The sequence below is a fragment of the Drosophila virilis genome, chromosome 5 (genome assembly GCF_030788295.1).
Source record: "Drosophila virilis strain 15010-1051.87 chromosome 5, Dvir_AGI_RSII-ME, whole genome shotgun sequence".
Lineage (NCBI taxonomy): Eukaryota > Metazoa > Arthropoda > Insecta > Diptera > Drosophilidae > Drosophila > Drosophila virilis.
In genome coordinates, this window is record NC_091547.1 from 5466065 (window position 1) to 5480901 (window position 14837).

The window sequence follows — 14837 nt, forward strand, 5'->3', positions numbered from 1 at the left end:
CCTGATAAGCGCAATCTAAGGCCTCGATCTATAGTATAGAAATGAATGGGACTCTATAGGAATTTGTATTGTTTTCTTTAAATGCCATGATGCGTTTTATTAACAGCTCAATCAAGATGCAATATAGGCTATTGCCAAGTAGTATATGATTATGATTATATCTATGCGAAGGTCGTTGTCATCATCATTGTCATCAGCTAGAGTTGAGAACTGTAACTAGGCCTGGCGTTGGGTGGTGCGATTCTCGTGGCGAATGCTAACATCGACAATGCTCATGTTGGGCGTCAGGAAGTTGACCAGGCGATCGGCACCAGTGCGCGGCAGCCGATCGAAGGGATAGCCCATCGACTGGCGATCGGGATAGAGACGATCGCGCACCCCACAATAGCTGGCCGCATCGCTGCAGCGGCCCACCAGCTGCTGATCAATCTGTGTCAAGAGAGGGGCCAAATTAATTAAAGCCAAGCTAATGTCAGCTAAGAATTGCTCACCCTGTCGTTCTCATAGTTGGACACCATGACAAAGAGATCGCAGCGCAGGCCCTCGGGCAGGCCCTTGGGTATAAGCATGTGATTTGGCCAGCCGCAACCGCAGAAATTGAACTCCAGCTCCTCGGCGCTGCCAGCGGCCGGACGATTCGTCTCCAGATTGCGGAAGGTGCGCTCGAACGGTATGGTCACGCTGGACTCCGTGGAACGACGGCGTATGGTATTCGGGCCGGGATTTAGGGAGACGACAAACTTGTCCAGCTCGACCATCATGAGGCGCTGCTCGCGCATCAGCATGGGCTGGCCGCGCTCGTCATTCTTGGGCGCCAAGAAGATGCGCACATAGCCAAAGCGCTGGGCGCCTCCATCGTTGTTAACATTGATCGTGTAGGTGAAGGGCAAGTGGGTCAGATGGGTGAAGCGGGCGAAGACATTGCCGCGTGGCGTGAAATCGAAGCCGCGCGACAAATCCATGTCCGACTGCTGCCAGAAGGTGGTCAGAACATTTGGCTGGCTGCCGTTGGCGGCCACCTGGACGCCCGTTATGGAGATGCCCGAATAGTTGAGCTGGGTGTCCGTGTAGGCGGGCAGACGGGTCTTGTGCTCCTGGAAGATGCGATCGATGTAGGCGTGCCATCTGTAGAAGACCGGATCACGCATCGCCGTCGAGGAATCGCCCATCACGCCGAACGATTCCAAGTGCTTGTTGTTTGTGTCGTGCGAATAGGAGATGAAAACGTGCCCAAAGTTGTGCAGATCCCCATACTGAAATTACAGGGTATACGTTAAAGTCTGGTCGTGAGCACGTGCTCCCGCGTCAGCTCACCAGGGTGCGATTAGGCGACAGAATGGAGGACTCCACAATATTGCCCAGTATATCAATGCCGCGTGCCTCATCCAAATCCATGCGTTGGCCACGCTCCTGTAATAATGTAATAATTGAAAACCCATCCAAATTAATTGCCTCACACAATGCTACTCACGTCCAGGACAAAGCCCTGGTGGATAGCCTCGAAGATACGATCGCGCCAGCGCTCCAAGTCGCCCAGCTCCACATTAATCTGATCCTGTTCGCGATTCAGATCGCCCAGACGTGTGTTATCAAAGCGCGGCGGCCACGCCCGACTGGCCACCAGGGAGTCCATCTTGGGGAAATAGCCCTCGACAATTGGCTCGCGCAGATTGTTGAACGGCTGCACGCGGGCCAGATTGTTGCTGAATCGTTCCATGTTATAACGAGCCAAGACTTGCTCGTGCATGTAGTAGAAGAGCTCGCCGCGGCGATCCTTGTCCACAATGCTGCGGTCGGAGGCCTCGAAGGGATACACCAAATGCCAATGCCAATGATGCAGATTGATGCCCAGATCCTCACGGAAATACCACAGACGATGCTCCGGCTCCAGATCGGATGCGGTATAGTCACGCGGTATGACAATCGGCATGCGCGAGCCCGGCTGCACCACGAACGACTCTTCGCGCAGCTCGCGGAACACCTGCGAGTCGACAAAGCGATCGGGGAAAGTCTGGGCGAACGAGGGCAGGTCCAGGCCCTGGGTGTCGGGACGATGCAACAGCGCCACGGACAGCGCATAGTTGAACATGACCGGATTGACACGATCGCGGGCATAGACCGCCACGCTCTGCAGATCGTCGACGCTGCGCATGTTTACAAAGATGTCAATAAGGCGGCCAGCGATGCGTCGATGCTTGGGTATGAACAGCGAGAACTGCTCGTCGCGGCCCAGAGACATGGGTATGCGCAGATCCGGAATGGAGATCTCACGCACCGGGACGCGCTGCTCAACCTTCTCGCCGACACGGCTCTGCACCTCGTTGCTGATGGGGCGATAGCGATCGGTCAGATAGTTGTCGGGCACATCGAACACGGTCACCTTCTTGCCCTTGTCCATGAAGACGGGCTCCGTTGGGTGCTCGAACAGCAGCAGCAGATTCTTCTTGTCGGCCATCTTAGCGAGAACTTAACAAGTTATTAGTCAACGGGGCAATTGAATAAATGGAACTGGGCACTTGTAGCACTTGTAGCACTTGTTGCAGTTGCTGGAGAACTGTGACTTCTCTAGGCTCGGACTACGCCTTTTATAGGCCTCCCTATCAATGCTATCCAAAATAAAAAACCACAAGCTAAGCTTAACTTTTGCTGAGAACGGGCATATTTTGTGGTGCCCAAAAAAAAATTGCGCTGTGATAGCGGCTGATAAGGCAGGCAACAGCTGGTGGCAAGAGTAAAAAACCGCAATTGTTATTTTTTCATTTATTTTTTATTTTTTATAATTGCATATTTCTAAAATACATTATTTGTTTTCTTTGCTATAATTATGTTTACACATATATAGTATATACTAATTTGAGTGAAATTTGATTATTCTTTGTATGTATATAAATTATATTTTGTCTGTATATATATAGATATATATATATATATATATATTTATATTTATATATTTATGTGTGTGTGTTTGTTTATATAGAATATGCAACAAATGCTACGCCCATCAAATAATTTAATTACATGCACAATTTTATGATATACATATATATAAACATATATAAATATATATATAGATATATTTTTTTAAGATCAACAACTTGTTTTAAATTATATATGTCAGATAAAGGTAACGTTTCCCTAGAATTGCCAATAATATCAATTGATCAGCTGTGAATTACACTTCCTCTCGAGCTTCGCTAGAGCGAAAATTGCTTTCTCTAAATTTTTTATGTGGGTTCTGCTCTGTTCTCTCTTTCTCGCTCTCTTTGTCTTTTTTGCTATCTCAAATTCTATGCCTCAACTCCTTTATTACTTTTTTTCGTTTTATGGTTTCCTCTCCATTCAAATTTCCTCTCGCCCCTCCTTTCTCTGTCCCTCTCTCTATCCGTCTCCAATCACCTTTTCACTTCTCCCCTTTTTCTACTCTCTCTCACACATACTTTTCCTCTGCCTCCCTCCTTTTCTCTGTGTCTCCTCTCCTTCCATGGACTTCCTCGTTCTTTTCTACTGCCTTTCTCTTTCGTAATCTTTCTCTCAATGAATTCTCTCTTCAATTTCTCTCTTTTTCCTACTGTCTCTTTTTCCACACTTTTTCTCACTCTCAAACGCTTCCCTCCTCTCTCCGTTTCTTATTCGTTTTGAGTTCGATAATTTGTAACAGTGAGATATTTAAAAAAGTGAATCTTTAATATATTTATATATATAATATATCTTTTTTAATAACTGAATAGACAGCTCTATAAAGTGTATATACAAGTGTTGTTCAGTTTTCTCGTGTTGTTCCTGTTGTTGTTGTAGTTGTTGTTGTTGTGTAAAAGCGTGTAAGTTCTTGTAAAAAGTATCTTAGAAAAGCCCTTGAATATGTCCAGTGTGTTCCATTGTTTTGGCCATTGTTTTGTATTCGCCTTGCATGATATGTTGTATTGTATTTAAGCTCTTAGGATAGAGTTGTTTGGGGATGTGTCTTTGGTTCTTAGATCAAACGCAAACGGACTAGACACTTGGTTCCCATAGACCAGTAAGAAGAAGAGTGAGCATTGTAGTGTGTAAATATTCCCATGTTTAATATGTGGTAAAAAAGATCTATTTAATCACATCAAAAATTACAACATACAAATATGTATTTACATAATATATATATATACTCTATATATCGTGCATTTTGTCAACTCAAAAGGAATACGTACAAAAATATACCAGTGTGTACATACATAATAATAATACCACAATACGAAAAATATCAGTGCATTCTATTCGAAAACAACTTAAAACTGTTGTTTCACATTTAAAATATTAGACGAAATAGTTGATCTAGGTCTATGTCAAATACAAAATATAAAATATTAAATGTTTCATGTATCATGTTTCATGTTTCATGTCTCTTGTGTTTGTTGTTTGTGTATTTCAAATGTTGTTAAAGCTTAGTCACATTTTGGAGCTGAAGCAATTCTCTAGAGTTGTATACATATATATAAAACGTTTAAATATGATTTGATTTGATTCGATTCGATAAGTTTCTCTATATGCCATATAGTATATAATAGATAGTTACAAATACGTTTTATTTGTTTTTATATATTAATTTCTCTTACTTTTTGATTATTTGCAACTTGATCTGGCTTCTTTGTATGCATGTCTTGTGTGTATATTGGTGCCCAAATATTATTCAGACTACGCTAATGCTACTTGTAATTACAATAACAACTATTCGACGAAAAAATTGCATGCATTACACCGACCATGTCTAAGGAACTTGCACTACAATTTGTTATTTTTTGTTTGTTTATATATTTACTGCCCATCAAAAAAATACATAAGAAACAACTGCACACATATGAAAAAACTGGCAAAAATCTCTGGTAAACGAAATCATATTATATGTAAATAGAGTTTGATTACTTTTTTTGGGTGCACATACATTTGGGGAAATATATGCTATAACAACTTGCTGTTTTGTACTGAGATTCAGGTTTCTGTTATTTTTCTTCTCAAATCCTTCGTATCACTTGCCTCACAGTTAGCTAACAAGACACACACACAAACACACACACACGTATACACACGCAGATACTACAACACAGTTTCGAGATACTTTGAACATCAGAGACTCAGGTACAAGTATTCGTTTTGCCCCTTAACCAAAAATGGTGCAGCTACAACAAAGAAATAAATAAATAATCATAATAAAAGCAAAAGTAAATACAAGTAAGGTAAACTAAGTTCGGCTGGCCAAAGCTCTGAATACCCTTGCAGATATATATTTTTTGAAATTTTACTAACAGTAATCTGAACTCAAAACCAAATATAATTAAGTAAACTTTAAAGAACAAGTTTACAAACAATATTTGTTTTTGTGTGAATTAGCATACATTTCCATAGAAGCTTACGAGTTCGTATTTATATAATATATCTTCTATATCCTATCCATATGATACGCAATATAAATAGAATATCATATAATCAAATAATTAATATAAAATAAAATAACAAAAATAAGCTTTAATTAGAATATAATCTAAAACTTGGTTGAGTTTTGTATACATATAAAAAAAAGGTTTCTCAAGAATAATCAACCTTTGGTCTACGGGTGGACTTATAAGTAGACTATGTAAATATGAACGAATATATCTGAATATAAATACTTAACGTACTCTGCCATAAAATCACATTAATACAAATCTGCAGGAGTACAAAAGCCAAGACCAGTAAAAGAAATGAATGAATAAATAAAATGTAAACCCCACCCGCAATCCGCAATCCACAATCCGTAATCTGCAATCTAGAATCCACAACCCGTAAAACCCACATCAATGCAAATGTATTGCCAATGCTTATGACTTAACTAATGACTTTTGGCTTGGCTGCTGCCGCCGCCTCTTTTTGCTGCTGGCTCTTCAGTTGAGCACCACCTGTGTGGTGGTGGTGGCATTTTGGAACTCCTGCCGGCAATAGCCCATCACAATATCCGAACGGCAATCGTCGCCCATTAGACCTGGCAGGAGGACCGCAGCGCCCAGTATGGTAACCACAGCGCCAAATACGACCAGGCCCAAGGCGGGCAGCTTCTCCCGGCTGAAGAGGGCATGCGGTTCCATTTGTATGTAGGCCAGGCCGGGCAGTATATAGGCCAGGGGTATGGCTGCCAGCAGGCCCTAAGTTGTTGAGAAAATTTACATGAAATTACAATGCTCCAGCCAGTTGTTATTTGTTATGGCCGAGTGTGTGTGTATGTGTGTGTGTTGTGTACAAATCGGTATCAAAATCAACCCACATTCAATTCCAAAACGGAGCCCAGGCAGTCGGTCATGGGCGATATTATGAAGGCGCTGAACACAATGGCCAAGGTAATCGCCTTCGAATACTCATCGATTTCGGCGCCCTTCTCCAAGCTGGGATCCTTGTCCTGAGTAAACTCGCTGATGGGCTCCTTCAGCACAAACCGATGCACCAGAGCGCGCACAATCTACAACAATGTTGCAGAAAAAATGAAATTGAAAATGAAAATAAAGAAAACACAGCTAGTTTATCAAAATGCAACTGTGTAGCACGAACCGAAATGTAAGCTATGTGTGGCAGCAACTTCACCAAAACGGCTGCAAATGGACAGCAGCAGCTGGTCAAAATAAAGTGCCAAGCATTAAACAAACTAAGTATCTCAAGGATACGAATGGGGTTCTGTCAATCTGCAGATGTCTTATGTGAAATGTATTAAGATATGTTTAAGTTTGTATTACAAAATTTTCAATTCATTTTCATTTAAGACATTTCTTTTTTCAAAAAAGTATTATTAGCCTGAGCAATTGGCCTAATATATTATTTATCTATTATAGCAGGAAACAGCTTGGACTTTAATAGCTTTAATTGACACGAAACAACGAAATAAAGGGTATTAAGGAGGTGAAATGCCCGACATACCTCACGTGAAACGAAGCATTCGATGGGAAATGTCAGTAATATGGATATAGAGAAGAGCACACGCGAGAAATTCATTAAGTCATCATCCCAGCAATAGTTCTCCAGCAAATCGCCTGCAATGAAATGGGCACAGACATGAGCACTAAGAAACAGAAAGCAAAGCCAAAAGCAAAGAATGCTACAGATTAAAGCTGATTTACAGCGTTGTAAAATATAATATAAAATAGAAGTAACTGGAAAATGCCATTAAATGCGAGCGAAATTGTCAATTAGTTTACCCTGCGAGAGGGCGCGGAATGTCGAGTAGCCCGCAATGCCGAAGAGCGCCGCCACAGTCCAGGCAAATCCAATCGAGATGTGGGTGACCTTCTCCCAGCGTTCCATGGTCGCTTCGCGCATCGATTGATAAACGAGAAACGTGTTGTGATGACACATGAAAGCTGTGCCAAGTGCAGAAAGAGACGGCAAAAAAAGAAACAGAGAGGGTGAGTGAGCATTAGAATTGACATTGAGCGGCAAATGCAATTAAATTGTTTTTCTTTCTTTCTTTCTTTTGTCTAGGTGTCTGGCAATCATCTAGCTGTTATCCTTGCCGAAGTGCCTGCTGTTGCATAAGTAAACATATATATTATACACATAATGCGGCGCTTACTTACCAAACACCATAATGCCCGTGGCGGGTATTAGATCCGAGTTCGCGAAGCGCCAAGAGTCGGCCGTATCCGTGCTACGTTCAGCAACAGGCAAAAGGGATAGATTTACGTGGGTAGCAACAAAAAAAAAATATATATAAATAAATTACACAAAGTTAACACCAAATTAACATTTCCCTTTTCTTTTGCCTTTTCAGAAATGTAAAATATGGCCACAAAAAACAAATGAACCAAGTTGAGGCTTATATGTTTCACCAGCGGCAAGCATTTTGTGGCCAAGATAAAAGGGGCTGCGGACAGCCAACAACAATGTGAGACGCGGCACAAAAGTACACAAATTGGAAATTTATTTAAATTTTATGCCCCGCTACAACAAGTAGGAATCGCCGCACAAAGCTCGAGCACACGTTGACCATGAAATACGCAGCAGGAGCAACAGCAGCAGCAGCAGCCGTGGGAGCGGGTGTTTGGCTGGCAGCTCGAGTCGACATCGTCGCCGTTGGCAACACTGTGGCAACTGCTAACGACTCGCCCTCGCAGTTGCCACAAACACAGATAGGAAGCGGAACAAAGTGCGCGAGCGAGACGGCGTCTGCTGTATGCAACAGCCACTGCGGCAAACTAATGAAAAGCCATAAAAGCCAAACAAGTGGCACACTACATTTTATGGCATTGCGCGCAGTTCAATGCCGCCGGGTTCGGTGCAAGTCGCCGCAGATTCAAAGGCACTAAAGCGCCACTTAGCACTAAAGCGAGCAGGACTCAACCTCAAAAAAAGCAGAAGATAAAAAAGTAAGTGATGAAGCTGTAGATGTGGCAGGGACAACAACCACAGCACTTAGCCGCCTGCTAAGGGCTGTGCTCATAAATTTGCAGCCCCAACAAATCGTAATTAAAATGCAAATAAATCTGTGCGAGTTATTAGACAGCGTTGACAATTAAGAAAAATACACTTTTAATAATTTTAACAAATTGCCTGAAAAGAAAAAAGGCAAACAACGTTCTCTGCGCCTGCTCAACAATGAAAGGCATTCAGAACCCAAACGAATTATATTTTACCTATATTCCTTTCATATTTTTTTAATTCATTTACAGATTAGAAAACAACACGTAATGACAAGGGGTTTGGCCGCCGATGACTCGCAAACTGAAACACAGTGGGCCTCCTGATTCTAACGCAAATTCGTAAATGTTTATTTTCAAAAATAAAAAAACAAATAAAATATTTGGCATTCTTTTCCATACTTTATATATACTACTCAAATACTTTATTATATTCTATTCTATACTATCTATTAGACTTTACAGTAGAATAAATAGTTTGTAAATATTCATATAAATTCAATTTAAGTTGTTTCCCCATAACAGAAAATTTAAAATCAAAATTTTACAAAACAAAAAAAAATTCTATTCTATTCCTCCATGAGTTTAACGCGCGCAATAAGCCAGCAATCGGGATTTATTTCGCCGAGTTAAGTTTTCGTTAAACATGTAAATAGAAGTAAAACAAAGCATTGCATACTTTTGTGATGTCCACATAACTCACTTGAACTTATTAGCGTAGTTTTTCTACTACATACGTTAAGGCCGCGCAAAAAAATAAACCATTCACAATATACACATTGCAGCAACATTGCTAAAATATTAAAATGGAAATAACTCGGCTAAATTCAGGCGGTTTCAAAGCGACATAACTTCGCCGTCGATCTTGGCGGATTCTATGGACCTCCCCGAGTAACCCTTCCCTTTTTAGCTGCTTTCGGGCTTTATTTGGTCGAGATATAGCCATTTAAAGTTTTCCCAAAATAATTGAGTGTTGTGGACACGATATTCACGACATAATCTCGCCATGATCAACGGCGAAGTTATGTCGCTTTGAAACGTCATATCTCCGCCGCTCTAAAAAAATCTTGGAGATATGACGTTTCAAAGCGACATAACTTCGCCGTCGATCTTGGCGGATTCTACGGACCTCCCCGAGTAGCCCCTCCCTTTTTGGCCGCTATCGGGCTTTATTTGGCCGAGATATAGCCATTTAAAGTTTTCCCAAAAAAATCGAGTGGTTATGGAGTTATGTCGTTTTGAAGCGACATAGCTCCGCCGCTCTAAAAAAGCTTGGAGATATGACGTTTCAAAGCGACATAACTTCGCCGTCGATCTTGGCGAATTCTACGGACCTCCCCGAGTAGCCCCTCCCTTTTTGGCCGCTATCGGGCTTTATTTGGCCGAGATATAGCCATTTAAAGTTTTCCCAAAAAATCGAGTGGTTGTGGACACGATATTCACGACGTAATCTCGCCATGATCAACGGCAAAGTTATGTCGCTTTGAAACGTCATATCTCCGCCGCTCTAAAAAAATCTTGGAGATATGACGTTTCAAAGCGACATAACCTCGCCGTCGATCTTGGTGGATTCTATGGACCTCCCGGAGTAGCCCCTCCCTTTTTGGCCGCTATCGGGCTTTATTTGGCCGAGATATAGCCATTTAAAGTTTTCCCAAAAAAATCGAGTGGTTATGGAGTTATGTCGTTTTGAAGCGACATAGCTCCGCCGCTCTAAAAAAGCTTGGAGATATGACGTTTCATAGCGACATAACTTCGCCGTCGATCTTGGCGAATTCTACGGACCTCCCCGAGTAGCCCCTCCCTTTTTGGCCGCTATCGGGCTTTATTTGGCCGAGATATAGCCATTTAAAGTTTTCCCAAAAAATCGAGTGGTTGTGGACACGATATTCACGACGTAATCTCGCCATGATCAACGGCGAAGTTATGTCGCTTTGAAACGTCATATCTCCGCCGCTCTAAAAAAATCTTGGAGATATGACGTTTCAAAGCGACATAACCTCGCCGTCGATCTTGGTGGATTCTATGGACCTCCCCGAGTACCCCCTCCCTTTTTGGCCGCTATCGGGCTTTATTTGGCCGAGATATAGCCATTTAAAGTTTTCCCAAAATAATCGAGTGGTTGTCGACACGATATTCACGACATAATCTCTCCATGATCAACGGCGAAGTTATGTCGCTTTGAAACGTCATATCTCCGCCGCTCTAAAAAAATCTTGGAGATATGACGTTTCAAAGCGACATAACTTCGCCGTCGATCTTGGCAAATTCTACGGACCTCCCCGAGTAGCCCCTCCTTTTTTGGCCGCTATCGGGCTTTATTTGGCCGAGATATAGCCATTTAAAGTTTTCCCAAAAAAATCGAGTGGTTGTGGACACGATATTCACGACATAATCTCGCCATGATCAACGGCGAAGTTATGTCGCTTTGAAACGTCATATCTCCGCCGCTCTAAAAAAATCTTGGAGATATGACGTTTCAAAGCGACATAACTTCGCCGTCGATCTTGGCGAATTCTACGGACCTCCCCGAGTAGCCCCTCCCTTTTTGGCCGCTATCGGGCTTTATTTGGTCGAGATATAGCCATTTAAAGTTTTCCCAAAAAAATCGAGTGGTTGTGGACACGATATTCACGACATAATCTCGCCATGATCAACGGCGAAGTTATGTCGCTTTGAAACGTCATATCTCCGCCGCTCTAAAAAAATCTTGGAGATATGACGTTTCAAAGCGACATAACTTCGCCGTCGATCTTGGCGAATTCTACGGACCTCCCCGAGTCGCCCCTCCCTTTTTGGCCGCTATCGGGCTTTATTTGGCCGAGATATAGCCATTTAAAGTTTTCCCAAAAAAATCGAGTGGTTGTGGACACGATATTCACGACATAATCTCGCCATGATCAACGGCGAAGTTATGTCGCTTTGAAACGTCATATCTCCGCCGCTCTAAAAAAATCTTGGAGATATGACGTTTCAAAGCGACATAACTTCGCCGTCGATCTTGGCGAATTCTACGGACCTCCCAGAGTAGCCCCTCCGTTTTTGGCCGCTATCGGGCTTTATTTGGCCGAGATATAGCCATTTAAAGTTTTCCCAAAAAAATCGAGTGATTATGGAGTTATGTCGTTTTGAAGCGACATAGCTCCGCCGCTGTAAAAAAATCTTGGAGATATGACGTTTCAAAGCGACATAGCTTCGCCGTCGATCTTCGCGAATTCTACGGACCTCCCCGAGTAGCCCCTCCCTTTTTGGCCGCTATCGGGCTTTATTTGGCCGAGATATAGCCATTTAAAGTTTTCCCAAAAAAATTGAGTGTTGTGGACACGATATTCACGACATAATCTCGCCATGATCAACGGCGAAGTTATGTCGCTTTGAAACGTCATATCTCCGCCGCTCTAAAAAAATCTTGGAGATATGACGTTTCAAAGCGACATAACTTCGCCGTCGATCTTGGCGGATTCTACGGACCTCCCCGAGTACCTCCTCCCTTTTTGGCCGCTATCGGGCTTTATTTGGCCGAGATATAGCCATTTAAAGTTTTCCCAAAATAATCGAGTGGTTGTCGACACGATATTCACGACATAATCTCTCCATGATCAACGGCGAAGTTATGTCGCTTTGAAACGTCATATCTCCGCCGCTCTAAAAAAATCTTGGAGATATGACGTTTCAAAGCGACATAACTTCGCCGTCGATCTTGGCAAATTCTACGGACCTCCCCGAGTAGCCCCTCCTTTTTTGGCCGCTATCGGGCTTTATTTGGCCGAGATATAGCCATTTAAAGTTTTCCCAAAAAAATCGAGTGGTTGTGGACACGATATTCACGACATAATCTCGCCATGATCAACGGCGAAGTTATGTCGCTTTGAAACGTCATATCTCCAAGACTTTTTTAGATCTTGGCGGATTCTACGGACCTCCCCGAGTACCCCCTCCCTTTTTGGCCGCTATCGGGCTTTATTTGGCCGAGATATAGCCATTTAAAGTTTTCCCAAAATAATCGAGTGGTTGTCGACACGATATTCACGACATAATCTCTCCATGATCAACGGCGAAGTTATGTCGCTTTGAAACGTCATATCTCCGCCGCTCTAAAAAAATCTTGGAGATATGACGTTTCAAAGCGACATAACTTCGCCGTCGATCTTGGCGAATTCTACGGACCTCCCAGAGTAGCCCCTCCCTTTTTGGCCGCTATCGGGCTTTATTTGGCCGAGATATAGCCATTTAAAGTTTTCCCAAAAAAATCGAGTGGTTGTCGACACGATATTCACGACATAATCTCTCCATGATCAACGGCGAAGTTATGTCGCTTTGAAACGTCATATCTCCGCCGCTCTAAAAAAATCTTGGAGATATGACGTTTCAAAGCGACATAACTTCGCCGTCGATCTTGGCGGATTCTACGACCCTCCCCGAGTAGCCCCTCCCTTTTTGGCCGCTATCGGGCTTTATTTGGCCGAGATATAGCCATTTAAAGTTTTCCCAAAAAAATTGAGTGTTGTGGACACGATATTCACGACATAATCTCGCCATGATCAACGGCGAAGTTATGTCGCTTTGAAACGTCATATCTCCGCCGCTCTAAAAAAATCTTGGAGATATGACGTTTCAAAGCGACATAACTTCGCCGTCGATCTTGGCGAATTCTACGGACCTCCCAGAGTAGCCCCTCCGTTTTTGGCCGCTATCGGGCTTTATTTGGCCGAGATATAGCCATTTAAAGTTTTCCCAAAAAAATCGAGTGATTATGGAGTTATGTCGTTTTGAAGCGACATAGCTCCGCCGCTCTAAAAAAATCTTGGAGATATGACGTTTCAAAGCGACATAGCTTCGCCGTCGATCTTCGCGAATTCTACGGACCTCCCCGAGTAGCCCCTCCCTTTTTGGCCGCTATCGGGCTTTATTTGGCCGAGATATAGCCATTTAAAGTTTTCCCAAAAAAATTGAGTGTTGTGGACACGATATTCACGACATAATCTCGCCATGATCAACGGCGAAGTTATGTCGCTTTGAAACGTCATATCTCCGCCGCTCTAAAAAAATCTTGGAGATATGACGTTTCAAAGCGACATAACTTCGCCGTCGATCTTGGCGAATTCTACGGACCTCCCCGAGTAGCCCCTCCCTTTTTGGCCGCTATCGGGCTTTATTTGGCCGAGATATAGCCATTTAAAGTTTTCCCAAAAAAATCGAGTGGTTGTGGACACGATATTCACGACATAATCTCGCCATGATCAACGGCGAAGTTATGTCGCTTTGAAACGTCATATCTCCGCCGCTCTAAAAAAATCTTGGAGATATGACGTTTCAAAGCGACATAACTTCGCCGTCGATCTTGGCGAATTCTACGGACCTCCCCGAGTCGCCCCACCCTTTTTGGCCGCTATCGGGCTTTATTTGGCCGAGATATAGCCATTTAAAGTTTTCCCAAAAAAATCGAGTGGTTGTGGACACGATATTCACGACATAATCTCGCCATGATCAACGGCGAAGTTATGTCGCTTTGAAACGTCATATCTCCGCCGCTCTACAAAAATCTTGGAGATATGACGTTTCAAAGCGACATAACTTCGCCGTCGATCTTGGCGGATTCTACGACCCTCCCCGAGTAGCCCCTCCTTTTTTGGCCGCTATCGGGCTTTATTTGGCCGAGATATAGCCATTTAAAGTTTTCCCAAAAAAATCGAGTGTTGTGGACACGATATTCACGACATAATCTCGCCATGATCAACGGCGAAGTTATGTCGCTTTGAAACGTCATATCTCCGCCGCTCTAAAAAAATCTTGGAGATATGACGTTTCAAAGCGACATAACTTCGCCGTCGATCTTGGCGAATTCTACGGACCTCCCAGAGTAGCCCCTCCGTTTTTGGCCGCTATCGGGCTTTATTTGGCCGAGATATAGCCATTTAAAGTTTTCCCAAAAAAATCGAGTGGTTGTCGACACGATATTCACGACATAATCTCTCCATGATCAACGGCGAAGTTATGTCGCTTTGAAACGTCATATCTCGGCCGCTCTAAAAAAATCTTGGAGATATGACGTTTCAAAGCGACATAGCTTCGCCGTCGATCTTCGCGAATTCTACGGACCTCCCCGAGTAGCCCCTCCCTTTTTGGCCGCTATCGGGCTTTATTTGGCCGAGATATAGCCATTTAAAGTTTTCCCAAAAAAATTGAGTGTTGTGGACACGATATTCACGACATAATCTCGCCATGATCAACGGCGAAGTTATGTCGCTTTGAAACGTCATATCTCCGCCGCTCTAAAAAAATCTTGGAGATATGACGTTTCAAAGCGACATAACTTCGCCGTCGATCTTGGCGAATTCTACGGACCTCCCAGAGTAGCCCCTCCGTTTTTGGCCGCTATCGGGCTTTATTTGGCCGAGATATAGCCATGTAAAGTTTTCCCAAAAAAAT

The 14837-nt window shown here is 43.1% G+C and overlaps 3 protein-coding genes across 6 annotated transcripts in view; 1 reads left to right on the forward strand and 2 right to left on the reverse strand.

Annotated features, from left to right (window-relative positions):
* LOC6627279 (uncharacterized) overlaps positions 1 to 6963 on the forward strand; it is a 34815-nt gene extending 27852 nt beyond the window's left edge. Inside the window, exon 4 of the mRNA XM_070210321.1 lies at positions 6828 to 6963. Within this exon, the coding sequence (XP_070066422.1) occupies positions 6828 to 6862 (35 nt within the window). The 3' untranslated portion in view covers positions 6863 to 6963. The remainder of the gene's footprint in view (positions 1 to 6827) is intronic.
* On the reverse strand, positions 63 to 2550 carry PPO2 (Prophenoloxidase 2). The gene is made up of 4 exons (XM_002048659.3): positions 1472 to 2550; positions 1315 to 1410; positions 492 to 1253; positions 63 to 429 (listed from the first exon to the last, which is right to left on the reverse strand). Exons 1-4 carry the CDS (start codon positions 2453 to 2455, stop codon positions 217 to 219), a joined length of 2055 nt encoding a protein of 684 aa, XP_002048695.1. The 5' UTR covers positions 2456 to 2550; the 3' UTR covers positions 63 to 216.
* The window catches only part of LOC6625616 (putative sodium-coupled neutral amino acid transporter 11), a 43633-nt gene continuing 34300 nt past the window's right edge, over positions 5505 to 14837 (reverse strand). For all 4 annotated transcript variants that reach the window (XM_002051022.4, XM_032436815.2, XM_070210320.1 and 1 more), the window contains 5 exons: positions 7569 to 7639; positions 7191 to 7352; positions 6913 to 7025; positions 6269 to 6460; positions 5505 to 6149 (listed from right to left, as the gene is read on the reverse strand). In XM_002051022.4, the coding sequence (XP_002051058.2) occupies positions 5892 to 6149; positions 6269 to 6460; positions 6913 to 7025; positions 7191 to 7352; positions 7569 to 7639 (796 nt within the window). In that variant the 3' untranslated portion in view covers positions 5505 to 5891. The remainder of the gene's footprint in view (positions 6150 to 6268; positions 6461 to 6912; positions 7026 to 7190; positions 7353 to 7568; positions 7640 to 14837) is intronic.